This window comes from Gavia stellata, chromosome 17 (genome assembly GCF_030936135.1).
Source record: "Gavia stellata isolate bGavSte3 chromosome 17, bGavSte3.hap2, whole genome shotgun sequence".
In the NCBI taxonomy this organism is placed as follows: Eukaryota; Metazoa; Chordata; class Aves; order Gaviiformes; family Gaviidae; genus Gavia; species Gavia stellata.
Genome location: NC_082610.1, coordinates 12,349,657 through 12,375,688, shown reverse-complemented (window position 1 = coordinate 12,375,688; position 26,032 = coordinate 12,349,657). Strand labels below are relative to the sequence as shown.

Genomic DNA, 26,032 nt, shown 5'->3' with positions numbered 1-26,032 from the left:
ATGTATAAATTAGCGGGACTAATACCTGTCTGCAAGTCCCCAGCAAGCCCTCACTCTGTCCTGAGAAGACTGCTCACGTTTTAAAAGGCCACCACACGGCAGAGCGCTGCACGCAGCCGCACAGGCGGTCACATAGCCTGAGGCGGGGACAGGGCTGGCGGCACCGGCCGCCCGCCCAGCTGCAGGCCCCGCTGCCCCAGCCCGCCGCTGCCTCGCTGCTCACTGAGGGGCGCCCGCGAGACCACCGTTGCCGCAGCAACAGGGCCGCGCGCGCCCGGCCTTGAAGCCCTCCCTCTTCCTCACGCACGGGCGCGAGGCGGCCCTTGAGGCTCGTGCGTCGCTGCGATTGGTCCGTTGGTCTTCGGAGGCGGAGCCAGCCCGCCCCCTCCCCTCCCCGCCCTTTGCCCGAGCACGTCCGGGTCAGCCGGTGTTCGTGAGGGGAAGTGCGCGCGCGGCGGCCGTTGCGTGCTCGCGGCTCGGCGGACAGTGGAGTCGCCATCATGTCGCGGGGGTCTATTGAGATCCCTCTCCGGGACACCGATGAGGCGAGTCGGGGGCTGGGAGGCGGCAGTGCGGCCTGGTGCTGGGGAGGGGGAAGGAAGGGGTGGGCTCTATGATGCGTGCCGGGGCGCGGGCGTTTGTCGTTTCCTCCCGTAGTTTCGTCCTGGGCTCCTGTCGCTCCCTTCCTTGAGCGGAATGAGGTCCTGGGGTTACAGGTGTATCGCTTTGCGGAGACACTCCCAAACCTGCCTTCGCCGGTGCCCCTCGGTGAACAGTGTCTGCCCTCTGTTAGCTGTAACCTCCCTGTTCTTGCCTAGTGGCTTGCTGGTGAAGGAGAGCCGCTGGCAACAGTCAGGCAGTCTGTCCGGGGTCCTTCGGTCCCACACGTCTGTGGAGAAGAGGCAGTCTCTTTTCCCACAATACGTGCTTCAAGCATGTGTAACCCTCAGGAGTGAAGATCCTGTTGGGAATAGTATTTAATCTTTAGTTTGTGCTTGTGTACGGTGGCCTTGTCCAGCTAAATTCTCTCCTTAGCTGATTAGATGCTGATTTTTCTGACTGCACTGATTTGTAAACAGCATGCATGTTCCTAAATCAGCATATACACACAGGTAGGGCAGTTCGTCCACTCTGTCAAGTTATTTCAATGTGGGTTTAGAGATTTATATAACTTTATTTAAGGTACGCTGTCACAAGCCAAGGTTAGAAAGTTTTAAGAGAAGTATTTGGAAATGTACAGGGTATTATAAAGTTTGAAGTAAAATCATTCAATAGCAGATACTGAATTAACACCTTAGCTGAATAAGGTATTGAAACATACTGCTTATAGATTGAAAAATGCTTTTTGTGAGCATATGTGTCCGTACTCTAACAAATTTCCATACAACTGCCATTGTGTTTTTAAGTCTCACAAAGGTAGTTTGCTTTCTATAGGTTACATGTCAGGGGTCTTTTTTCTCTGTGACAGAAATTTCTGTCTGAGGTGTCAACATGAATAGTTGATCTAGGTGCTGCTGTTGGAGTTATGGCTAAGACTAATTGGATCCTGAGATTCTGAATTAATTGCCAAGGATTGCTATAAAATACTATTTTTTTTTTTAGATGGCTACTATTAAAGGCAACATGACTGAGTAGCGAGTGAACTAACAGGCAGTTAAATTGTGTTCCCAAACATCCCACCTTGGGAATATCTGTTTCGTTTTCCACATTTTCTGTGTCGGAAGAGTAGATCAACATGGCAAAATAGTACTTGCAAAATAATGTGTGCATGGTGAAAAGTTGTTGACGTCATTTGCTCATGATGACTATGGTTGTTCATATTCAGAAATTTAGTCTGTTCTTTGTAATGTTTGCCACTTCAATAATTTCTTGATTTTATTGGGCATAAAGATGACTTTACAAAATTTCAGGGCTCTGAGATAAGTCTGAGGTATTGATTCTCTGGCACCTGATTACTTGGAGCATTTTGATTGTATCCTAAGTCTTTGTATTACCTGTAGGAAAAATTTTAGAAATTCAGCAGTGTGCAGTCAAATTGGTTATTAGCTGAACTGTAAAAATTCTGAGCCTGAAGTCTATGGTGAAAGAAGTTGAATTAGCATCTCTGTTTATTCTCCCTGACTAGTATCCCAGACACTGGGCTGTCTTTTCTCTGGTATTTGTGAGAGACCATCACTTTTGTCTTGTACAAAATAAAATATATCATCATTTCTTTCCTTGTCCATAACCTTGTTTAAACATGAAGAATTATTTATGTTTTGTGCTCTGAAATGTCCAGCTTGCTTTGAGCTCAATGTTAATGCTTTGTGAAAAGAAAATCTGTATTGTTTGTTTCTAGGTTATTGAGCTTGACTTCGATCAGTTACCTGAGGGTGATGAAGTTATAAGTATACTGAAACAGGAACACACTCAACTGCACATATGGATTGCCTTAGCGGTTCGTATATATACAAGTTGTATATTTAAATATTACATTCAGATAATCATATATTAATTTCCACTTCCTTACTTATATGGCTAGGGATAACTGAATTCTGAACAGGAACTTAATTGGGTTATTTGGTCACTGTCTCTAGGCCAGATATTTCTGATTTGACATATGCATATTAAGATTTTCACTTTGTCTTTTTTCATGAAACAATGCTGCTTGAGGCCTGCTTTCTAAGTTTTTTTTCCTCAATCCATACTTTTTCTGATTTGTGCCTTTGATTATGTACTTCATAAAAAAGGATGGGGCAGTATCTATACTATGGAAAGTACAGTGAAATGTGCAAAAAGTCAAAGAAGTTCAGAGGAAAAATAGTTGATTCTTCTGTTATAAACAGCTGTAAGACTTGTGTTTTAATGTAAAAATACTAAGTTGGGATGATGATGGGAAAATATTTGGCAATATTGGAATGCCTTTGTGTGATTATCCTTACATTTATCCCTATTTTCTGGAAAAAGAATCTGTGTGACACCTGAAGTATCAACTTGATATGTTACTTACTCACTGGGGTAGTATTGTCTGTTAAAACTGTATGTTTTATAGCTGGAATACTACAAACAAGGAAAAACAGAAGACTTTGTGAAGCTGTTGGAAGCTGCACGCATAGATGGTAACTTGGACTATAGAGACCATGAAAAAGATCAAATGACGTGTCTGGATACTCTGGCAGCATACTATGTACAGCAGGCTCGAAAGGAGAAGAACAAAGATAACAAGAAGGAGCTCATTACGCAAGCTACCTTGTTGTATACTATGGCTGACAAAATTATCATGTATGATCAGGTAAAAAGAAAATCTGTTTAAAAATCCATATTTATAAATTATTTAATGATTCTTATTTTTTAGCTTACTTTCAACATATGTTTTCTGTGTGAATTCATAAAGTGATTCTAAAGAAAACAGGTATTGATTCACTAAAGGTAAGATAGAAACTGCTCAGGCTTTAAAGTCTGTTAGTGTAGTACATGTAAGTAAAACTTGTAAGTATCTGAAATGTGTGCGGTGCCACCAGGAATAATTATCGGTAGCTTGGGACACCTGATAGTTCTATGGCAGTCAACTTCAGGGGGTTGGGAAGGAAGGATTGGTTGTTCCTTTGTTACTTGAAAATATGTGAACTTTAGACGGGGATGATAAAGACTTTTTTTTTTTTTTTTCCTGTCCTTATGCTAGAGAAATAAATTAATCATAGAAAGCATTATAGCATAGCCAGTTAATCTTTCATGTAGTCTAATCTTCATAGTTTACAAAGATAAATGTAGCGGAAACTTTTTTCCTTATCTAGAATCACTTGTTGGGAAGAGCCTGCTTTTGTCTGCTTGAAGGTGATAAGATGGACCAAGCTGATGCACAATTCCATTTTGTGCTCAACCAGTCTCCAAATAATATTCCTGCCCTTCTCGGTATGAGTTTATGGGTATTTGTGTAAAATCCTGGTCTCTCCAGTTGAGTTTTAGAATTAATTATGTGCTTAAGAAAAGGGTGCATATATGAGTAGAGAGAAAGAATGGGATAAAGAAGTGTGCACTTCTGACCAGAAACACATGACAGAGATTACTTTAAACTTGGTGAGTATATGTAGGTGGAAAAGCTAGGAAAAAGTATAATGCTAGCTAGCATCTTGTGAGACCCGTGGGCATACATCCAGTTCCCAACTACTTATATTTCCCTGATGATGCCAATTAAGCCATATAGTCTGTTGAAGGTAAAGATACCAGTAGTGAGGGGTCAGTGGGCTGTGACACTTGTATTTTAATTTGTTCAGTGATTAATCTAGTCTTAGTAAGTGTATTTCCCCTGGACCAGGGAAGAATTATGTTTCTGCAGAAAACCATGAAAATGTAAATTGAATGTGTTCCCATGTTTGATTTCTTTCATACACGTGACATCATCAAAGATAATAAAAGTTGTAGTTGTCTGAATTTTCTGTTAGTTTTTAATTGTGACTCTGGAAAATCAGCACAGCACAAGTTTACCAAATAATATTTATGAGCTTCTGATTTATAACTGCTTTGTTTATATTTCTGATTTATTCGTAACTGGTATGTTACAACAGGTAAAGCATGCATTTCTTTCAACAAGAAAGATTATAGAGGAGCCCTTGCCTACTACAAGAAAGCATTGCGTACCAATCCAGGTTGCCCAGGTAAGACAAAGTATTTGCTAGTGGAAGTATTTGCTGTGCTTGCAAACTAACTCAAGTTTTCTTAATTCAAATACCTAAGGGCTTTTTTGTTATCTATATCTGTCAAAAAAAACCTCCATGCCTCATTATGGAGGAGTTCAGGTGTTTGTTGACTTGAAGTGTTCCTTAATTGTTAGAGAAGGAAATCGTGTTTTGGAAAATAATTTTCATTTTTTCTAATTATTACTTTTTAAAGAGCTATTAGAAAATGAGAAGTTGCATGTAAGAGAAGTTAAAATTATACCGGGGTGGGGAACTGCTCAAGACTGTTGCAGAACCTATCTGTGAGCTTTTGGAATAAGGGTTAAGAAAATGATGTATTAGCATTAATAATGAAACAAGACATGGAAAGTAAAATTCTACCTGTAATGTATGATGTGAGTTTTCCTGGTGTTGTATGAGAAGCTGTCAGTAACAGCTGTAAAAGTGATGCATGTGATATAGAGATATTAGTTCGGGGTATTTGCGTTAGGATCATAACTATTCTAAAGTCTCTTGAGAGATGTAGTATACTTTGCCATAACCTATCTGAAAAATAAGTTATTACAAAGTTGATGTGTATTCTGTAGTCTGGTTTAGCATAAGAATCATTGTTGAAAGTGGATTTAGAAACGCAAGTCTTACTTTTAAACAAACATCTTTCATTCACTCCCCTTTTTCAACACACATAGATTTGAAATTGCTGTATATAAATGTCTCCATATTCCTAGTTCATAGGCAGTCTGAAAGGGCAATATGATGTGAATTCTCTGTATTAGCTCATTTGTACACGATCATGGAACTTAGAGGATGATAAACAGCATTTTGTTAGCAGTGAATCAGTTGATCCTTTGAGGAGAAATGTCTTCCTAGCTTGTTCGTTCATCTGTGTTTTCTAAAGGTCTGCTAGTCTCAGGTGAACTTATCCTGCCTAAGAATTTTCCAGCCCTTTCATCTGGCAATTTTTTAATGCCTTTCTCTATTATTTTTTTTAATACATTTCCATAAAAGTAATTTTTTATTTGTTTAATATCAGAACCTTTTGGAAATATAGACCAGTGTTCTGGGGTATATGAAGAAATAAAGTCTTACTAATCTGTTTACGTTAGTTTTTTTGCCAAGTGGGAGGTTGCCTTTAAAAACAGTAAATCATTAGATGGCTTAGAGGTTTTAAAGAAATGTTAAAAATGCTGCCTTCACGTTAATTGATGTCCAGAATGTAAAAAAGTCATAAAGTTGAAATCTCGGGATTCTGAATGGTGTCATCTTGTTTTGTAGCTGAGGTTCGATTAGGTATGGGCCACTGCTTCGTGAAACTGAACAAGTTGGAAAAAGCTCGCTTAGCGTTCAGCAGGGCTCTGGAGCTAAATTCAAAATGCGTAGGGGCTTTGGTTGGACTGGCTGTTCTGGAACTCAATAATAAAGAGGTGAGTCTGATTTAACAAGAATCCATACATAGTTCACTTTCCTCTTGTCTGAAAAAGCAAACTTCTTATCCTTTGAAACGTAGTCCAGTTTGTAAAAGGGGTAATAGCATTTGTGGTTAAATCATTTTAAGTCTGTGTCGCTACTGAATGATGTTTTAGATATGTACTTGTGATGTGAGCAGCACATTCTGAATAACTTCCTTCTGTTGCTAAAAATCTTCAACTCTGTTGCTTACAGAGCTGTTAAGTACAGAAAAACAGTGCTAGGTTAACTATTTTAATTAAAAAATAATAACCATCTGTGGCGAGATGTGTGAATGCATGTCTAATCACTTAAAAATCCCACAAGTTCTGATTTCAAAATCTTACTTTAATTAGCAATAGTTATAATATGTATAATAACCAGCCTTACTTAATCATTTGTGACTCTGTGAAGGTTAACTAAATCAGTTTGTATTCAGGATGCTCTGAAAGTCCTCAAATACTTGGAGACCTCACTTGCAATGGCAGCTCTATTCCAGAGCGTCATGCATCTTTTTTTAAAGAGCATCATGCTAACAGGAAAGTCAAAATAACAGACGTAGTCCCAGGAGATTAGTCGTGGGCTTTAAGGAACATAGGCTTTCAAACAAGTGTTAAAGTTCTATTCAGGCTACCTTGGCATGCATGGACATGGTAAACCAAAGAGTAGGCAAGAACAAATTTTAACTAGGTTGATGAAACCACAATCAAGTGGTGATCCTAACTCTCTAGATGTATTACTGGAAAAATACATATGCTCATATAGCATGGGATCATGAGGTCTGAGATGGTTAATCCCTGCTAAGGAAGTTATCAGTGGAGGATGGGACCTTTAAGTGTTTTAAAAAAAAAATTAAAAAATAGTTCTTACATAGTTGTATGTTGCTAAAATTTAGTGTTATGCTATCCGTAGAACACGTAGCTCCCTAGAAAGATCTTTTGTTGGCACAGAATGTCTGAGAATGACTTAGTTCTACTAAGTCATGGAGAAAAAACCCAAACTGTTACGAATTCCATGAAGAATTCCAAAAAGTGTGAGTATGAGCGTTTTCTTTCCTAAAACTACAGAGACAACCAAAAATATTCTAAAGTCAAATTTCAATAAATAATTCCATGGGTGAGAAAGTAATGAAACCTGGTATCTTTCTTTTTTTTCTTGAAGGTCTTTTGACTGAAGTCAAGGGATGAGCCCACTCACCCTAAGCTTCAAAAAGCTGTGATTAAAAGCTGACCCACTCAGATATGGTTTTTGTTCTTTGTAAGAAATGCATCATCTGTGCTTTATTTCAAACTGTTTCCACAACATGCACTGCAAAGTTAGCATGACATCGAAGAGTTGACATGGGGGAGCGAAAACACTTTCTTTGGGGAAAAGATTCTCTCTGAGCTGCAAAGTAGTAATTGACATCTTTTCTGTGCTTAGAGATTTCTAATGTTTCTCCTTCCTTGAAGATGTTACGATGTCAACTCAGGGTTGAGATTGCACTGTGTTCTCATTGAGGCCCGTCTTATCTCTGGTTTTCTTTAATGAAAGTGCTTAGGAGCTTTGAGATCTCTAACCATCTATGGGATTTGACTGAAATTGCACATGAGACTCAAATTATTGGAGAACTCTCAGACATATATAGTGTGATTATAAAACCTCTTTGCTTTTGAAAATTAAACCAAGAATGAGTCAATATCTCCTAATCAAGGTACTAGGTTATACTAGATTTGGAAAGATAGTGCCATTTCAAACTGAAATAATGTTTTTTAGCCACCTATTGGACTTCATCTTATGTCTTAACCTCATAAAACCTAATCCGTTCAATAAGATAGCTTTCTGCTGATAATAACTGCAAAGTAAAGCACAGATGTTAAATGATAACATTTTTGGTGTTTCTGTTCAGAAATTAATACAGATTTAAGTTGACATGCTTGTGATATAAATCTCATGTGCGTCCCAAATAAATAACAATTATTTTATCAGTTATGGAATTGAACTTGTAGGTAAGTCAAATTTATACCCATGGAAAGCTTTCTTTTAAACTGTAAAGTTTCTTTAGAAAAGAGTAAGTTGATACAATGATATCCCTATGTAACCACAGCAAACTTCTACCATTTCTTTTAATTAGAACTTAACTTCTAGTAGCTCTTCATTCAACATCTAAAGTTCTTGTTTAGAATTTGAACATGAGAATATTTTCTTTTTGCTGTTGAACAGATTGTGTAATAGATTAAAACCTAAACCAAACATGAACTGGAGACATTGAACAGTAGAAGGAAGGCTATCAGGGTGTGAGCGTGAAATGTCAAAGGACACCAAGACTAAGTATTTTTTTTTCCCTAGCAAGTCCTGTTCTGCTTTTTTCCATCCCTGCGTGGTGGCTTCATTTCCCATTTTCCATCTGTATGCTGCAGGAAGAAAAGCTACTAGCTGAATTTATTACTTTTATCTGTGAGCCCAGCAAGGATTTTGTCAGAGTTCCTTCAGCAACCTAGACTGAAGAATAGTTTTGAAGATGCTAATAAGATACAGCTATTGAGATGCTGCTGATATCTGTCAATGTTTCATTTAGGCTGATTCCATCAAGAATGGTGTTCAACTCCTCTCTAGGGCTTACACAATTGATCCCAGTAATCCAATGGTGTTGAATCACTTGGCTAATCACTTCTTCTTCAAGAAGGTAAGAGGGCTATGGAGTTTTACAGTTAAATACTTGATAACCTCTGAACAGCAAGGATTCCAGCGTTAGATTCAATCTCATTTCATCAGGCTAAGTGGTGCCTAATAAGGAACTGTTAATCTAGATGGACAAGTGTAAAGTTTTTGACTTAGATTTTGTATAAACTTTTCTCAAGAAAGCCAAGAAAAGGTATGCTTATTTCTTAAGTCAAGGTCACCTTTGTGTCCTGAAAGGTTGGGGTTTGTTTTCCCTCTCCCTGCCTTCCAAGCTTTAAAATATGAAATAGAGAAAAGAACAGTAACCACTAAAACTAAATCTGTTATTATTAATTTAGTCAGTGCTATGGCTTAGGGTTTCTTGTATTTGCCAGCTATTCTAGTTTAAATAATAAATCACTTGATCATTAATAAAGTGACAGCTTTCAAATTTCATTTAACTTCCCTTTTTTCAGGACTATGGTAAAGTACAACACTTGGCTCTTCATGCTTTCCATAATACAGAAGTTGAAGCAATGCAGGCAGAGAGTTGTTACCAGCTGGCCAGGTCTTTTCATGTACAGGTGGGACAGTTTTTAAAAGCCCCCTTTGAGATTACACTTAATCTGTGTTATTAAAGTTCATACAAAGCTTACCTGTGAAAACACTACCTGCTCTTTATGTACTTCTTTTTAATTAGGAAGATTATGATCAAGCGTTCCAGTATTATTACCAGGCCACTCAGTTTGCCTCATCTTCTTTTGTACTTCCTTTTTTTGGATTGGGTCAAATGTACATTTATCGAGGGGACAAAGAGAACGCATCACAGTGCTTTGAAAAAGTTTTGAAAGCCTATCCTAACAATTATGAGACTATGAAAATCCTTGGATCACTTTATGCAGCTTCAGAAGACCAGGAGAAACGGGATATTGCGAAGGTGAGTTTTGCCTCTGCCAGCATCATACTTCTACATACAAGGGTAGAACTTGAAATTCAGACTTGAAATCAGACTGTACCTTGAGGTGCATAAAGCTCAGGGTTACTTGGCTGTAGGTATAGAATATTTAATATTGGCTGTCATGAGAGATCCTCCTAACTGTGAAGAGTCGCAGCTCCTGGACAGAACTGAGACTCCTACTGGGCTCTGGCTAAAGCAAGTCTAGGAATTTAGAGGAGCCCCAGCCTCACGTTTGTATTTAGTATTATGAAAAGGGCAGAATTCTTCCCATATATGTTAAAATTCTCTGAAGATGGCAAGTTAGCAAGTGATTTCCTGAAGACAGCTGTCTTAGCTTATCTGGAAGGACAATGTTATGTTTTGGGCTTTTTTAAGTGAAATGTTGGGTAAATAAATGCAAAAAATGTTAGACATGACTTTTCTAGCTTCTCATGTTGGTGTAATAGTTTTTGCTTCTCTAAGTCTTTAAGCCAGTGTTGCATTCTACAGAAAAATACAATAATGAAGGAAGGAAACTAATGCAATTTTTTTATGACCGAGTTGTGCAGATGTTTAGGATGTTTTCTTTTGCATTATGGTGTATCTTTCTAGTGTTAAGGTTAATATGTTCACTCTTTCTTTTGATTTATTTACTTTTTTTTAAAACTCTGTGTGTGTCCACGAGGAGGCATAATTATTTTCTGCTGGTTTTCAGGGACATCTAAAGAAAGTCACAGAACAATATCCTGATGATGTAGAGGCATGGATTGAGCTAGCCCAAATTCTAGAACAGACTGATATACAGGTATTATTAACACACACTTGGTGAATTATGTGTGCGCTTTTCATAAGAGCACATAGAGCTCATTCTCTTATTTCTTTCATCCACTTCTTTCTTTGTAAAGGGTGCACTGTCAGCCTATGGTACAGCCACACGCATTCTGCAAGAGAAAGTACAGGCTGATGTCCCACCAGAGATTTTGAATAATGTGGGTGCTCTGCACTTCAGGCTAGGAAACCTAGGAGAAGCGAAGGTATGTAATTACTCAAAGTTTGAACTGAGTTTCTTGATCACCCAGAAGTTTCCCTTTAAGAATATTCTGGAGTGCTTTATTTCTTTTTTCTTTTTATACTTTAGAAATATTTTTTGGCATCACTGGATCGTGCAAAAGCAGAAGCTGAACATGATGAGCATTATTACAATGCTATCTCTGTAACAACGTCCTATAACCTTGCCAGACTGTATGAGGCGATGTGTGAATTTCATGAAGCGGAAAAGCTGTATAAAAACATTTTAAGAGAGCATCCCAATTACGTTGATTGTAAGAAACATTTGGTATTTTAGTTCCATGGTCCTCCCTATAATACCCAAAATCTTCCCATTACAGTGTCTTCTGGTCTCCTTATATTTGTCTTCATTTCTTTTCATTGTAGTTTTGCGGCCTGCTTACCTACCTGCTATTTTCCCTATCTTTTTTTTTCTTAAGGCCTGTGTCATCCTTATAGTCCAATCTCCAGCCTTAAGCCTTCTAATTATTGGTAAATCATACTGTACTCCAAAAATCTAGCAAAATTCGCTTATCTAGGCTGGCATGCCTTTGCTCACTTGTTCCCCACTCCCACCAAAACCTTAGCACCTCAGCACTTAGGTGCAATCCAGACCATCCGCTTGATATGCCCAGGCTCTGCAACTGTGCTGTTGTGGGTGGAAATGGAGACCCTTTGGGAGAATCACTTTATCTTGGATCTTGGTCGTCCTCCAGGGAAGAAGTGCTGTGGGGGTGTTAGCACAGCTTCTGTGTGGCACATCCTGTTTTTTCTCCTTGCTCTGATTTTCCTCTTGCCCCCAAGTAGCTGACCTGTGATATTTGCTGCAAAGGCAAGGTGGTAGCCCTTGCTCAGCAAGCTGCAGCATGCAACATGCCCCAGCCTAATCTATAGCCTTTCCCTGCTTGTTTTCCATTGTCACCTGCTAACTGATACTCTTCCCAAAGCCTGCGCAGATGGGAGAGCTGTTTAAAGTGGAAGGAGGAGAATTATGTGCCTGATGATCTGTCTTTCTTTGAGGTTTCTCAATCGTCTTTAACTTATGAAACAAATTAAAAATGTTTGCATTACTTTAACTGTTAGAAATCTGCAATTTCTGTATCACCATTGTGGATGGACGTTCCTCTTCACATGGTGTGTCTCATTGTGAATAGAATATGAAAGGTGTCTTAGTGTTGGTGTCCTTAGCAGATCAAGAAAAAGATTGTTTTTGAAATTCATGCATGGCCAATATTTTCTTTGTTTGAGATGACTTTAACCTGTTTTCTGATATTTATTTTATTCTCTATTTTTGTTTTTAGGCTACTTGCGCTTGGGAGCTATGGCTAGGGATAAAGGAAATTTTTATGAGGCTTCTGATTGGTTTAAAGAAGCACTTCAGATAAATCAGGTTTGTAACCCTTTATGTGTTTAAAGTTAAAACACTTGAAATACTAACTAAACTTAAATTTTTATTTTAATTTTGTTGCATTTTTATTTTTTTTGTTCACATAAACTAGAGGAAGAAGAGAGAACTACTGTAATCTGCTCTCTGTGTGTTTTGTTTGTTGGGTTTTTTAATATGGAATTCTATTTAAGAAAAAGAGCGTTTTATATTTGAAGAAGTAACCTTGCAAGGGAAAATTATGCTTTTGCAACTTACAGTGAATTTTTCTTCAGGACCATCCGGATGCTTGGTCTCTGATTGGTAATCTTCATTTGGCTAAACAAGAGTGGGGTCCGGGACAGAAGAAATTTGAAAGAATATTGAAACAGCCCTCCACACAAAATGATACTTATTCCATGCTAGCTCTTGGCAACGTCTGGTTGCAGACTCTACATCAACCCACCAGAGACAGGGAAAAGGTAATGGGCGTCTGTCTGCCCTGTGTGTGGTTTTATTTATTTAATTTTTGTATGCTCTTAGCTACTCAGAGCCTTTTCTTGATGCCTGGTTGGCATCTTGTAGTCCATAAAATTTCTGCACACATCTTTTAATACCCTGTTATAGAAATGAGTGATCAATTGGGATACTTCTTTCTGCAGGAGAAGCGTCATCAGGACCGTGCATTAGCAATCTACAAGCAAGTACTCAGAAATGATCCAAAGAATTTGTATGCTGCTAATGGCATAGGTGAATATTAGACTCTAATTTTCCTTTGGAGGTGATGATATTCTTATGTTTCATGCTTTAATACAGAATTGTTTTTGCAGGGCCTGAACGCTATGTAGTGGAGCACAGGAAAGAATAGCTTTCATATAGCAGCTATGTCACTTAGTTTTTAATGGGGAACTTTAGTCAGGCAATATTTTGTTTTCTTTGGTAGAAGTACATAGCACATGAACCTGGAAGCTTACACTGTACATATTACTTTCCCCTTAGGAGCTGTCTTGGCACATAAAGGATATTTCCGTGAAGCTCGTGATGTTTTTGCCCAAGTGAGAGAGGCAACAGCAGATATCAGTGATGTGTGGCTGAATTTGGCACATATCTACGTAGAACAGAAACAGTACATCAGTGCTGTGCAGATGGTAACATCTCTAAATTGAACTACATAATATGTTGGGTTAGATGACTTCTGCATGTTTCTCTGCTGTGATAGCAGCTGCACAAGTTTCTGAACAGTACTTTAACTAGTTGTAGGTCTATTTCTAGCATGCTGTTGACTGTCAAGTCTAGATTTAAAAAAAAACTGCCAAATGTGGGTAAGGGGTAACAAAGCACTTAACAACTTGTATGCTTTTTTTTTCGTAGCAGAGTTAAAACATAATTGGATTAGAATTTTGGTCTCAGAATTAATTTTTAGTTAAAGAGGTTTCAGTCAGTGTAGTTACTGTATGTGATTTACATTCAGATGTTACTGAAGTAAGTGCAATTTGCTGCTGGGATTTTTTTGATAGCAACACTTCCTATTTTTGTTTTATACAAATGATTGCATAAATAACAGAGTTGTCTGAAAAGCTAACTGTGCCGTGATTTCTTCTACCACAGTTAACAAGTTAATTCATGTTGGAAGAAATCTGTTGAGGTCATCTAGTTGAACCTGCTCAAGCAAGCTAACTTCCAAGTATCAACCTATTCTAACTAAATTGACTCAATTAGTTGATCAAAAGCATACAAGTAAGCTAAAAAAAAAAGCATATGTTGGACAGGACAGAACTCAGAACAAACTTGTTTCATTAATACTGAGTCCACACTGGGGCTCAAAAATACTTAATTCGGAGCTATCCTGAAGCTTTTTGTGATGGTTGTAAGGAAGAGATACTGGGCCTTTCTTACCTGATCCAAGACCTCAGTAGTTGCTATCCTTCAGTGAACTACCGGTAAAAATCTTTGGTAACGTGCATTCTGTTGTGTTTGAAAGGGGTCTGTTGTCTTGTTAACACCTTACCTGTTTTTATTGACAAAAAGCCTGAGGAAATCTAATTTTAGCATTTGTTTAAGCAGTGAATTACAGTGGGAAACTGGGTATCATTTTCACCTTTTGATTTGTCAGAAAAATATTGTACTCATTTGGTAATATATTTAAGTAAAGCTTTTAGTAGAAATGTGTTTATTTACTGAGGTGTTTTATTGTTCCCTGGGTTCTACTATGCAGTCGGGACAAGCCACAGCCTGAAATACGCGATATTGAACTCAAAGGGAGATGAATTGAATTTAATAGCCTAGCTTACTGCAGCCACAACAATTATTCTAGTGAGTTCTCTGCCTCAGATGTGTATGCTTTACCATAGACTTAAGCTAAATACAAAATTTTTTACTGTAAAGGTGAGCGAAAATTGGGTGCTCACAACACAGTGCGATCCTAGAGTAGTGGCTTCAGGTATTACAGTTCAGGGCAATTTCTGTATTTGAGCTGGAAATAAAAATGACTTTGTATTTCTTATTATTTTGGAGGTTTAGAAAGGGTGAGTGATTCCTTGAGAAAAGAGTATGTCAAACAAAAGGCGCTCGTTACTGTAAAGGATAAGTTTCATAACTGTTTGAAGCTTTAATTCTAGACCCACAAAACCTATAGTAACAAGTTGTCTTTTACACTTCAGAACAACTAGATATCCCTTGGCATGCCAAGTTACTCATCTAGGTGGACAGAACAAATTTGACAAGTTAGCTGAAAGGTGTGGATTTTCTTAACTGATTGCATCAGATATATGGAATTACTACATTAAATGTATTTCAAGTTGTAAAATAACTTGTATGAATACAGAAAATAGGTTGTTTTTTTTTCCCCCCATACTGCAGAGAATAATTGAGTGCTCTTAAAATAAGTTATGTTTGTTGGACTTTGTTACAATAGGTGATACTTGCAAAGTATTCTATTGTATTTTAAGACCTACAGAGCTTCCTGGACTGCTGCCAGTTTCCAGAAAAATCAGGTACTTGCTATGGAATAACAGAAAGAATTTTCTGATTGGTGAAAAGGAGGCATCCATGTAGCATGATGCACTTCTTGAAAAAACAAGAGGCATATTAAGTAGTAATGCTCTTTAGGAATAGAAACGTTAACGGGAGTTAGCTAGCCAAAATAATTAACCATTGTCACCTGTTGATTTGATTTTTTTTTTTTTTTCCCCATTTCAGTATGAAAACTGCCTCAGAAAGTTCTATAAGCATCAAAATACTGAAGTATTGTTATATTTGGCCCGGGCGCTCTTCAAATGTGGTAAATTACAGGAATGCAAGCAAACTTTGTTAAAGGTACGAATATAAAATATCATCTATCACAGAATAAAATTACAGTAAGTTGATACATGTTTGTGCCTCTGAATTCAGTAGTCTGGGATTGAAATAATGGTGCTTATTCTCTGTATGTTGCTTCACTATACCTCTGTATCATGTTGTAGCATATCTTAAAAATATGCTTTTTATTTACAGGCCAGGCATGTAGCGCCAAGTGATACAGTCCTTATGTTTAACGTGGCTTTAGTGCTACAAAGACTAGCTACCTCTGTCCTGAAAGATGAAAAAAGCAATCTAAAGGAGGTGCTTAATGCTGTGAAAGAACTGGAGCTAGCTCACAGGTAAAGATTATTTATTTCTAATCGTTACAATCTATTTTGTGGTTCCCTTACAGTAAATTTGCAATATAGGTCACAAATCTGGTTAGAAGAGCAATCATCTATGAAACACTGTATGTAATTCTAGAGTTTCTAGTAGGAAAACAAAGATTGGGCCTGACAAAACTACTTACTCGGACTTTGCTCCAGAGCCAGTTTTGTTTGGCCAAGTGGCCAATATATAGTTCTCAAAGGGTTTTGTATGACTATGACCAAGATGCACATCTTCCTGGAAGAGCATAGTTGAAAAAAAAAGTTAGAAATTATTCTACGAATTTAATACTTTTTTTGACGATTTCTTTCAAAACAACCTATAAGGCTCAAAAGCAAATCTATTTATATTATGTAAGCTTAGTTAATGACTGGTAGTCCTTGAAAAGTAATTTCGCGCTCCTGTTGGCAAGTAAAGCCTAAGCACTCTCACGGCTTAAGAACAGAAGCAGTTTAAGTGCGCTTGAGATCTTTTAGTTCTCTCTCTCTTCCCCCCCCCCCCCCCCCCCCCCCCCCCCCCCGAAAAATAATTCTGGGCAGAAAACAATGTGATTAATCTGATCCAGTCGTCACCATCTTTGAACAGAAAGCTTTCAATCATTTATTCTGCTCCTAGGTATTGCTGGTTTGCTGGTGTTTGCTTTATGCATTCCTAGCTCTGCTGTTATATTGAGGATAGATGTTGCCTTCAGTAATTTTGTCAACTAAAGCAAACCTTTAATACAAGCAAGCATTTCATAATTCTAGTGCTTTACATAATGCAAACAAAACACTTGAACACAAGTTCTGACTTAAATTCAGTTAGAAGGTTGTTATTTATTGTCTTGAGAAAGTTGCATGAAAGCCCTTTTTTTGTACCTATTAACTAAAAATTCAGATGTCTATCACATTTTGGAAAATATTTTCCATAATCTAAAACTTGAGCAAGGAATTACTTTTTTCATATGCACAAGCTAAGAGTTTGGTCTAGCACAAAACCACTTCATTTAAAATGTGTCTGATGGAAAATGGTAAGAAACTGTGGCCAAAGTTGTTTTCCTTCAAATGAATTGGAGAAACTGTTTTCTGAACACTGATTATCATAGCTTACCCATCTACTTGAAGGTATGTTGTATTCACAAGGACCTGTCAACTAAGTTTAAGGAGGCTGTTCTGGAAGGATTTTTAAAAAATAAGTTTTCCTTCTTTCTTTATGCTGGTTTCAAGCACTTAAGCTGTGACAGATAAGGAATAAATCTACAGCAATGGCCTTATTGCTAGGAGCCAGTAAACGAAATCTTAGAACTCTCTTTAGAATTTTTCTGGGTTTTTTTCTAAGGCTCTAGAGTGGCCTTAGAATGTTTTGAATTTGGAGAACTCTTAATACAACAGTATAAAAGTACATTCAAAGGGGCTGCTGCACACAGAGAAAATTGGTGAGGTTTCCTCATCTGTTGAGTTTTATAGGATTGTAATTGAGGAGGAAATGCTTTATTTTAAGGCAAAATTACAATAAATATTTAAATAATGCTGTATTTGCTTAGTGTTGTTTTGTTGTTTTTTCTTCCAGGTACTTCAGTTACTTGAGTAAAGTAGGTGATAAGATGAGATTTGACTTGGCACTTGCTGCAACGGAAGCCAGGTAAAAAACAAACAAAGCACAAACAAATCCTTCATTCAGATGCCAAGTGGAATATTTTTGTCTTTCCATACTAAAACTGGATTCCAAAATTTCAACTGACAATTTCTTAGAACAGTAGAAGTACAAGTGCAGGGTTACTCCCTATTACTGTTTCATTCTTTTCCTGTCTTTGTTTTGTAATGTTTTTGTGTCGTGTAAAATTCTCAACATGTGGTGTCTGCCATTAGCTGGAGCCTGCAAAACTTCAGCTGTTTCAGTGGCAAATTTTCCATCAATGAGAGTGCAGTGATGTTTATTTAAATGTCTCTAGCTCTAACTGCTTTGATTAATAATCTAACAACAGGTTTGCTTTCATGGAGATTTTTTTGAATTAGTTCATGGGTGAATAGCATGGGTCAGTTTTCAAAACATGAAAAACACTTGTTTTGCAGAGTCTGCTTTAACTTTTGCTCAGGGTAATGAGTTTGTACACAAGCCTATTCAAATCAGTTTCCTTGTAAGCTTATTTCTTAGGTTTTCACTCAGTGTGCCCTCTGTTTCATTTATCGCACATTCTTCTAAGATTTTCATAGCGATATACAAATAACACCTGTTGGCCATCTTAAATAGGTATCATTAAAGCGTTTTGTACAGAGAAGAAAATTTTAATCTTAAAAGAAATGTCATTGTAACATTACCTAAGAGGGTATTGAAAGCGCCCTGCTTTAATGTTTCTTGAGACTTGAACACTTTATGCAACCTTAACTCTTACACAATTAGGTTTTTTAAGATAGCATTTCTACCTACCTTTCTCATTAGGTTTGCTAGTGTGTTGTGATTAAATACAAGTTCTTATTAACCATACTTCTGAAGCTGTCCAAATTAGTTGAGATGATTCCTTTTATGTTCATGTGGGGTTTTTTTGTATATGAATTGGCTAAATTTTAAGTGTGAAGCAATATGTTCTGAAATTGTGTATTGCAATTTAAAGATAAATTAGCTTACTAGAACGTGCTTTCATTTACTCAAAAATCTGTACTAATCTTCTGTTGTGCTATTTCAGGTAGCTTTTTTTGTCTTTGTTGGCGATATGAACATAGTGTTGTGATGCAAGCCCTTTATAAAACTGTTTCTTGCAGTATGTGCATGCCACCTTCCTTTTACTTGAAAACATTGCATGTTACAGGCAATGCTCTGACTTACTGAGCCAAGCCCAGTATCATGTGGCTCGGGCACGCAAACAGGATGAAGAAGAGAGGGAGCTGCGTGCGAAGCAAGAGCAAGAAAAGGAGCTGCTTCGCCAAAAACTACTTAAAGAACAGGTTTTATTCTGTATACTATGTTTTTAAAAAAGTATACTTTATTTTTAAAAGTATACCTATTAACAATATACATGCCCCTGTTGCTCTGCGGTGGTACCTGGTGTTAGTGATAAGATGTCTAGTAGCTATTTTCCTTAGTTATAGCAAGTGCTAGCAGAAAATGTTTTAGCTAACAGGTTATACTCTTTCTTCCCTATAGCCTCAGAAATAAATTTTTATTTTTATAATGAAATAAAATTTGTGCCCCAGAAGGTCTGCCATCAAATTTCTGTACTGACAGCCTGGATGAGGAAGCACTTGGTGCAACAGTTCTTTTGGATTTTTGCCTGCTCTAGCATAGGCTTGTAGAAAACTTTTTTTTTTGCCATGTGGACCTTCTGCTATGACATAGACTGTCAAAAGTCAATTTTCTAGTTTCTTGACAGCAAATAAATTATATGCCTGCGATTATAATCACTGTGATGCTGCAAATACAATGGTGATAGTTAGTTTTCTCTCTTTTTCAGGAAGAGAAGCGCCTAAGAGAAAAAGAAGAACAGAAGAAACTTTTGGAACAAAGAGCTCAATATGTGGAGAAAACCAAGAACATTCTAATGTTCACTGGTGAAGTAGAAGGATCAAAGGAGAAAAAACGTGGTGGTGGTGGAGGCAGGGTATAATAGAATTTTATTTATTTAATTATTTATTTAAATCTGCTTTGCTATATGGTCTCTTACAATAGCACAGGTTTTTAATTTCAAGCGCCTGGGCTCCACTGAGTAAAATTGCATAGGTTTAATACTAAAGTGTAAAAATTGGAAGCTAATACTTAAAAGTTCCAAGCACAGTGGCATTGTCAAAATCTGTTCAATTGTTAAAATAACAGGAGAAGATGATTGTTTTATTATGTGCAAATTTGGATTCAGTTTCTTAATCACATCAATGTAGAGGTTATGGGAAAGTTGGCACAAGAAAGTCTGTATTTTCATATCTTTGAAAACGTGTTCAGATAAAGTTTCTATTTTGAATTGTTTTCTGTTAGCTTTTTAACTGGAAGGTGAATAATAGGCTATATTGTGGGGCTTTTATTTATTATAGCGTTCCAAGAAAGGAGCAGGGGAATTTGATGAGTTCGTCAATGATGACAGTGATGAAGATCTGCCCATGTCTAGAAAGAAGAAGAAGAGGAAGGGTAGTGGTAGTGAACAAGATGGGGAAGAAGAGGAGGGTGAGAGGAAGAAGAAGAAAAGGAGGAGGTAACTGATACTTTAATGTTAGACTTCTCTGAGAAATAGTATGGCTTTTAAGTATGTTCTCATGCAGTCTTTCATAATGATTTAAAAAATTAACACTTGTTAAGAGGTCACATGATTTATTAACACGTGCACATTATAAGACTTAAACAGCTGCTTTGCAAAAGAAGTAACACTTGATCACCTAGACATTTCTTGAGACTGATGTTTTTGCATGCGTTAAGTTTTTTTGTGATGTTATGCTTTACATCATGTAAGATATGTTTCTGTTTAAGACCCCAGAAGGCAGATGAGGGGAGTGATGATGAAGAACATGAAAATGGCCCAAGACCTAAAAAACGACGTCCACCCAAAGCAGAGAAAAAGAAGGCTGTAAGTTAAATCCTGAATAACTGCATCACTTTCTAAATATGTATTTGGACTTCAGCATTACATGCTAGTCAAGAGAGATTGTTGTAATGTTGATAATTACAACAAAACTTCTAGTACCAAACTGCCTTTGAGCTTATTTTTGTCCTCTCCCCTGTTGCTATAGCTGCTTTAAGGATGAAAAGGATATTTCTGAAGCCATCTAGAATTAAGTGATATGAATGGAAAATTTTGATCTAATGACTTCAGAAAAACTGTTAAAAGAATGTCTGGTTTTCTGAATATGTTTCTACGTTTGGGTACCAGCCACATGAACAAGCAACCCTTTGTTTTTCCCCTGTACAGCCCAAACCAGAACGTCTGCCTCCTTCAATGAAAGGAAAGATCAAATCAAAAGCCATCATTTCATCAAGTGATGACTCTTCTGATGAGGATAAACTCAAAATTGCTGATGATGGGTAAGAACCCTAATTAACTTTGTATGTACTGAAGTTTCAGTGCACGCTTTCAAGAGAAACTGCAGTGTTAATGAGATAATGAGAAGCCTTTCATTGTACTCACAACATCACTTTTCATTGCAAATTGATTCCACTCATTCCTCTCATTTTGATAACACTAGCATTACTCAAATCCTGGTGTCTCATTTTATTTTTAAGCTAAGGATAGCATCTTTTAATATTGGATTTCTTTTCTTTTCCCTACAGACATGCTAGGAATAGCAACAGTGATTCAGATGATGGGGAACGGCAGCACAGTAAACGCATTGTTTCTGATAGCGATTCTGATAACAGAAACAAATCTGGTAGCGAGGCAGGTAGTCTGAGGAGGTCCAGTGTCCACCCATCTGAGGAAGATTCTGACAGTGATAGATCGGCTAGAAAAAGGAGACGGTCAGATTCGGAGCAGTCTGACAATGAGTCTGTACAGTCGGGGAGAAGTCGTTCCGGTGGTTCAGAAAATGAATCTCGCCCAGCTTCTCGCAGTGCTGACTCAGACAGAGATTCTGAGAGAGGATCTGACAACGAGGGTTCTGGCAGAGGATCTGGTAACGAATCTGAACCAGAAGGATCCAACGATGAGGGGTCTGAAGGTGGTTCAGATGACAGTGATTAGATTAAATTACAGATAATTTTTTTAAAATGTTCATGTAAATATGTTTCAGTTATAAGGAAAATCCAATTTTTATATTTGAAAACTGTGATTTAAAAGAAACCTTCATGTTTTAGTAAACTTGTGAGACCTTCCTGTGATTCTATTAGCAACTAATGGATGTTTCTCTAAGTTGGCTTATGGTGTATTCTTAAATTGAAACTGCTGTAGATGAAGAACAGAATCCCTGTACTATAATCAGCACACCAAGGATGGAATGCATGTAAAAACCATGGAACGCAAAATCTCTGTTTTGGTGGTTCCAGTGTGGCTAAAACTGTGTGTTCTGTGCTTATACATGCATAGATGGATCTTAAAATCCTACCAAATGGAACAAAGAGCTGTGGATATTTATCTTTCTCCTCATTCTGAATAAAGGTCAGTAGGGAGGTTTTTGTTACTTTCTATTAAAGAATACATTTGCCATGATACAACTTTCGTGTTTCCAGGAGTTTGTTCTTTTGCTTCTGTTTTTGTGTTAAATCAGGTTAAAAGATGCAGATATTAAAGAAATTTTATAAAGTAATGACGCAGATGTAGGTGAAATATTTAAATTGGCAGGTAAAAAAAAAAATAAAAATTAGAGAACTCCATAGTACCTGAGAAAGGTAAAGCTGCCAGTGTCACAATAAACTGTTTCTGCTTATTTGCTTGGAGTGATTTATTTTGTCCCTTAAGTGGTATAAGCAGAAAACCTGAAACTGTTAAATTTGACGAAGGAACGTGTTTTGAGGAAGTAGCCTTAACTTTATTTTAGCCTAAGTACCTGGCTTCTGGAATTAAGTCCTTTCATATAATGTATTCAGGAACAACAGTGAAAAATTGCTGTGTTGTAGACTAAAGTGAATCTGATTTCTCGCTGCAGTTTTGAAAAGTCAGTCTTCTGTGCTAGTCCAAAAATTTTTTTTTTCTAACTTTTTTCATTGGTCATCAAGTCCTATTTTAAGCATTTGCTAAGAGAAGATTATGTAGATCTGTATAGTATATTACTACTGTTTTTCATAGACTGTAAAGCCTGAACTACGTTGCTTTGCTTTTAGAAGGTCTGGATTGTCACTACTGATAGTTCGCTTCAAGTACTAACTGAAAGTTAAGTTTCCCATGCTGCTATTTCTGGTTTGCTGTGAGCATTAGATGTTCTCATTGTGTATGGTTTTTTTCATGTGTTTATAGGCTGTTGGTAACCATAGCAGACAAAGCAGAATGTAGAACAGTTGAGACATTTCTTTTCGTGGCTCAGTTTGGTATTAAGTTTCTATATGTAGTCTTACTGAAAACTTTCATGTTTGGTAACATTCAGAATAGAAGTACAGCTATCATGCTTGTTGGATTAGAGCAAAACTGAATCTTAACTTAGTCATCTTCTTGATACAGTCATTAGGTGGCAGATTTGTGACAGTCCAAGACCGGAAGCTAGATAGCTTTGAAAACATGCACTTGAGGAAACTTTGTGGCCCTTGTAGGAAATGATTCTCCTATCAAGAGAATCATGACCCAGGTGCTCACCTCTTTCAGAATCACAAGGAAGTAGTGGATAGATGAGGTATGTACGCTTGGTGTCACACTGCTTCACTTATGATGCTGTGAAGCAAGAAGTGTGAGGAATTAATGCAAGGAAATGTAAGGATTAATGTAAGGAAAACTATAGATGCAAGGTGAAATGAATGGAGCACTGGCAAGTATGAGAGTAACCAGCTTTCAACAATAGGAAGGGGAAAGAAAATATACAGCATTTACTATGGGATCTTAAAACTTTTTTCTGCCTTAAATACATCTCCACTATCATAGCCTTCTCTATCATGTTATTAATTGTATATTTCTTATGGAAGGTCTGAAAGTCTTGGTTTGGGGCTGCATGTAGCAAAATATATTTTCTGTAGGTAAAAGTTAGCTCTCTAGATAAGGTGCTGAGTGGGTCTTCAGCTCTAACATCCAGTTGGAGAAAAGTATTTTCAGTAAGTGTAAAAATGAAAGGGGTTTCCATACATCTGTTGTCTGAGGAGTAAGTGCATTCTTTGAGCTTTCTGCAGTCAGAAAGGAGACTTCTAAGAAGAGGTTATGACTTGAAAGGGCTTGAAAGGTATGATATACAAGAGGCCAATCAGCAGGGAGAGAAAGGGGAGGGGATGTTTTTGCTTCTCTCCCTGCTTTTACTGAGAAAGGGGCGGGGGGGGGGGGGGGGGGAACAGGAGTCTTTTTTTTTTCTTCCCTTTGATTAGGAGGGTTAATGGGAGGATTAAGTTTATACATAAGGTTACATGTTGCTGTAATTTGAGAGAAAGCTGTGTTTTAGCTTAATTCATATTTTCTAATGCTTGTTTTTTGAAAGTGCAGTGGTGGAATAATGTTGTCGTCATTCTCTCTTGGCAGCGTTCCTTGCCTTCTGAAGTAGGTGGTTGGCTTGCAGATACTAAATTCCTTTTTTTGTAGCAGTAATCTATTCCAGAATAAAATACAGGGAGTTAGAAGTATAATACTGCATTGCTATAAAGTATTTTATTCCTAGTTTTTGTTATGCATCCACTAACAAGTTGCATGAGTGTATGAAAAGAGCGTTTCCTATTGAGCTCTGTTGCAGCTTAGTAATTTGCACTCCTCACATGTGAGCGCATCTTATCTAGAATACAGTAGAAAAAGATCATGTAGTGTTTGCTGTTAGCAAGCAGTTGATTTTAAAAAAAACCAAACTCATTCCTGAAATTTATAGGCTAGGCTCTTCACAGAACAAACACTTCAAATGTAACTTAAAAAAAAAAAGGTGGCTTTTTTTTGTTTGTTTTGTGTTTTAATCCAACTGCTTAAGTTTTTCTCTTTCACAAATTTTTACAGGTCACTACTTGGTGGGAAGGAGTAGTTGTTGCTGCTGAATAACAAGGCATCTGTGTGTAAATTAATTCATTCTCTCTCTAAATGTCCACTTTGCTAATTCAACTCTGAAAACAACAGTAGTCTATCCACACAGAAGCAAGGTTCAGGAATATTCCTTGGCAGCACATTCCCAAATATGCTTTGGACAAGGCAAGACCTATGGTAGGAGCACTACAGCTAAAATTCTATCAGTTCTTTTTATAAGGAAGGGCCTCTTTCTGGGAGTCAGTTGCTTTCCATGTGAAATATTTCACTGTTTAGAGCAATGTTGGTTGTAGCAAGACCTTTTCGTCCTGCACAGAATTAAAAAAACTGTTACATTAGAGGTGGATTAATACTGTGGATATCTTAGATTAAAACTTGCAGGCTTTCTGAAAAAAGTTTCCTCCCTACTTTGTTTTGTGCAGTTTCTTTGCTCTTACGATGCAGTGCTCTGATGATCTACTTGGTGGATAGTAGTAGCTAACTTAATGTAAATGAATCTTGTATTCAGAAGTTACCTGGACAGATTCCTGCAGCTGTAGTCAGCAAGGACAAATACGGTACCGAAAATACTGCAACCCAGACTTGTTCAGATCTCCAGCTGTGTTTTAAAATCATATTTATTATTACTTGAATTTTTATGGTGGTTGTTTTTAATAATGCAGTAACATATTTTGTGAACTATTGTACTGCTTGTAACAATTTTATTTTCTTATATTTAATTAGATTATTGAAAGCATGTGTAGTTGTTACTGTGGCAAAAAAGTCACTTTATCTACAAAAATAGAATAATACATATTAGGTGAATGTTTTTCACTCAGATTCTAGATGACTTACCCTTTTTTAGCCATTAACTCACAACAGGAGAATACAGTCTCCTATAATTCATGTCAGACCCTTTTTGTCTGATCTGCAAGGTCCTTGGAGCATAAATTGTATCTTACTTGATTATAAAATGGCAAGCATTGTTGCCTGATTAATAATAGGATGCTATCTCCAACATGTACAACAGCCTCTCTCTCCTCTTTCATAGTGAAAATGATCTGGTTTTGTTTTTGAATGGTTTAGTTTAAAAACAATAATATAAACACATAATTTTATTATTAGAAAGGTTGAAGTCCAGGCCAAGAGTATGACTTGCAAACAAATTAGGGCCAGAATTGTCTTACAGAATTAAACCTTTATTGCTAAAAACTAATCTTCATTGTTGATCTCCATGTTGAAGAGCTAGGTTTTGGGCCATGCATGCCTTGATTCAATTGCTGTCTTAAGTAAACTGCTACAAAGCTGCTTTGCTTTTACAGAGTACTTTCTGTAGGCAATTAATCACTATTTTCTGGAAAACTTCAGCATAGGCTGTGGTTATAGTTGCACAATCATTGACGTTGCCAAATAATCACGTGATTATTTTGTTTGCGGAAACTTCCCATGATGATTTGTTTTTAAAAAACCAAAAAAACCACCAATCCCAAAACCCAACAAAAATCTACAAACCAGTCATTGTGGATATGAGATGTGGAACCAAAAAACCCTCCCAAAACCCAGATGAGTATAAATGAGCAGCTTGTCAATCACTGGAAGACTGACAGCTAACTAACAGAATTATCATGCTGTAGTTAGCTTTTCTAGTGTATAGGGAAAACAGAAGATACTTTCTGGTGCCTGAGGTAACCAAGACTTGTCAGGCTCCAGTTCCTCTGGTATTGGCACCTGTAGTTCTCTGAATCACTTCCGAGGGAGCTTGTACAAAGGGTTCC

The 26,032-nt window shown here is 37.3% G+C and overlaps 1 protein-coding gene across 2 annotated transcripts; it reads left to right on the top strand.

Annotated features, from left to right (window-relative positions):
• The first annotated feature begins 476 nt into the window (after positions 1-476).
• Positions 477-22,030, top strand: CTR9 (CTR9 homolog, Paf1/RNA polymerase II complex component). 2 transcript variants are annotated; one of them, XM_059826036.1, is made up of 25 exons: positions 477-545; positions 2,339-2,437; positions 3,032-3,271; positions 3,774-3,891; positions 4,545-4,634; positions 5,931-6,079; positions 8,659-8,766; positions 9,218-9,325; positions 9,442-9,678; positions 10,394-10,483; positions 10,584-10,712; positions 10,817-11,000; positions 12,027-12,115; positions 12,385-12,570; positions 12,751-12,838; positions 13,088-13,236; positions 15,287-15,403; positions 15,581-15,726; positions 17,303-17,374; positions 18,540-18,675; positions 19,182-19,328; positions 19,753-19,910; positions 20,183-20,279; positions 20,622-20,734; positions 20,981-22,030. In XM_059826036.1, the coding sequence occupies exons 1-25, from the start codon at positions 501-503 to the stop codon at positions 21,387-21,389; spliced, it is 3,504 nt and encodes a 1,167-aa protein (XP_059682019.1). In that variant the 5' UTR covers positions 477-500; the 3' UTR covers positions 21,390-22,030. The 2 variants fall into 2 exon arrangements, with proteins under 2 accessions (XP_059682019.1, XP_059682020.1); XM_059826037.1 differs by lacking the exon at positions 17,303-17,374.
• The last annotated feature ends 4,002 nt before the right edge of the window (positions 22,031-26,032 follow it).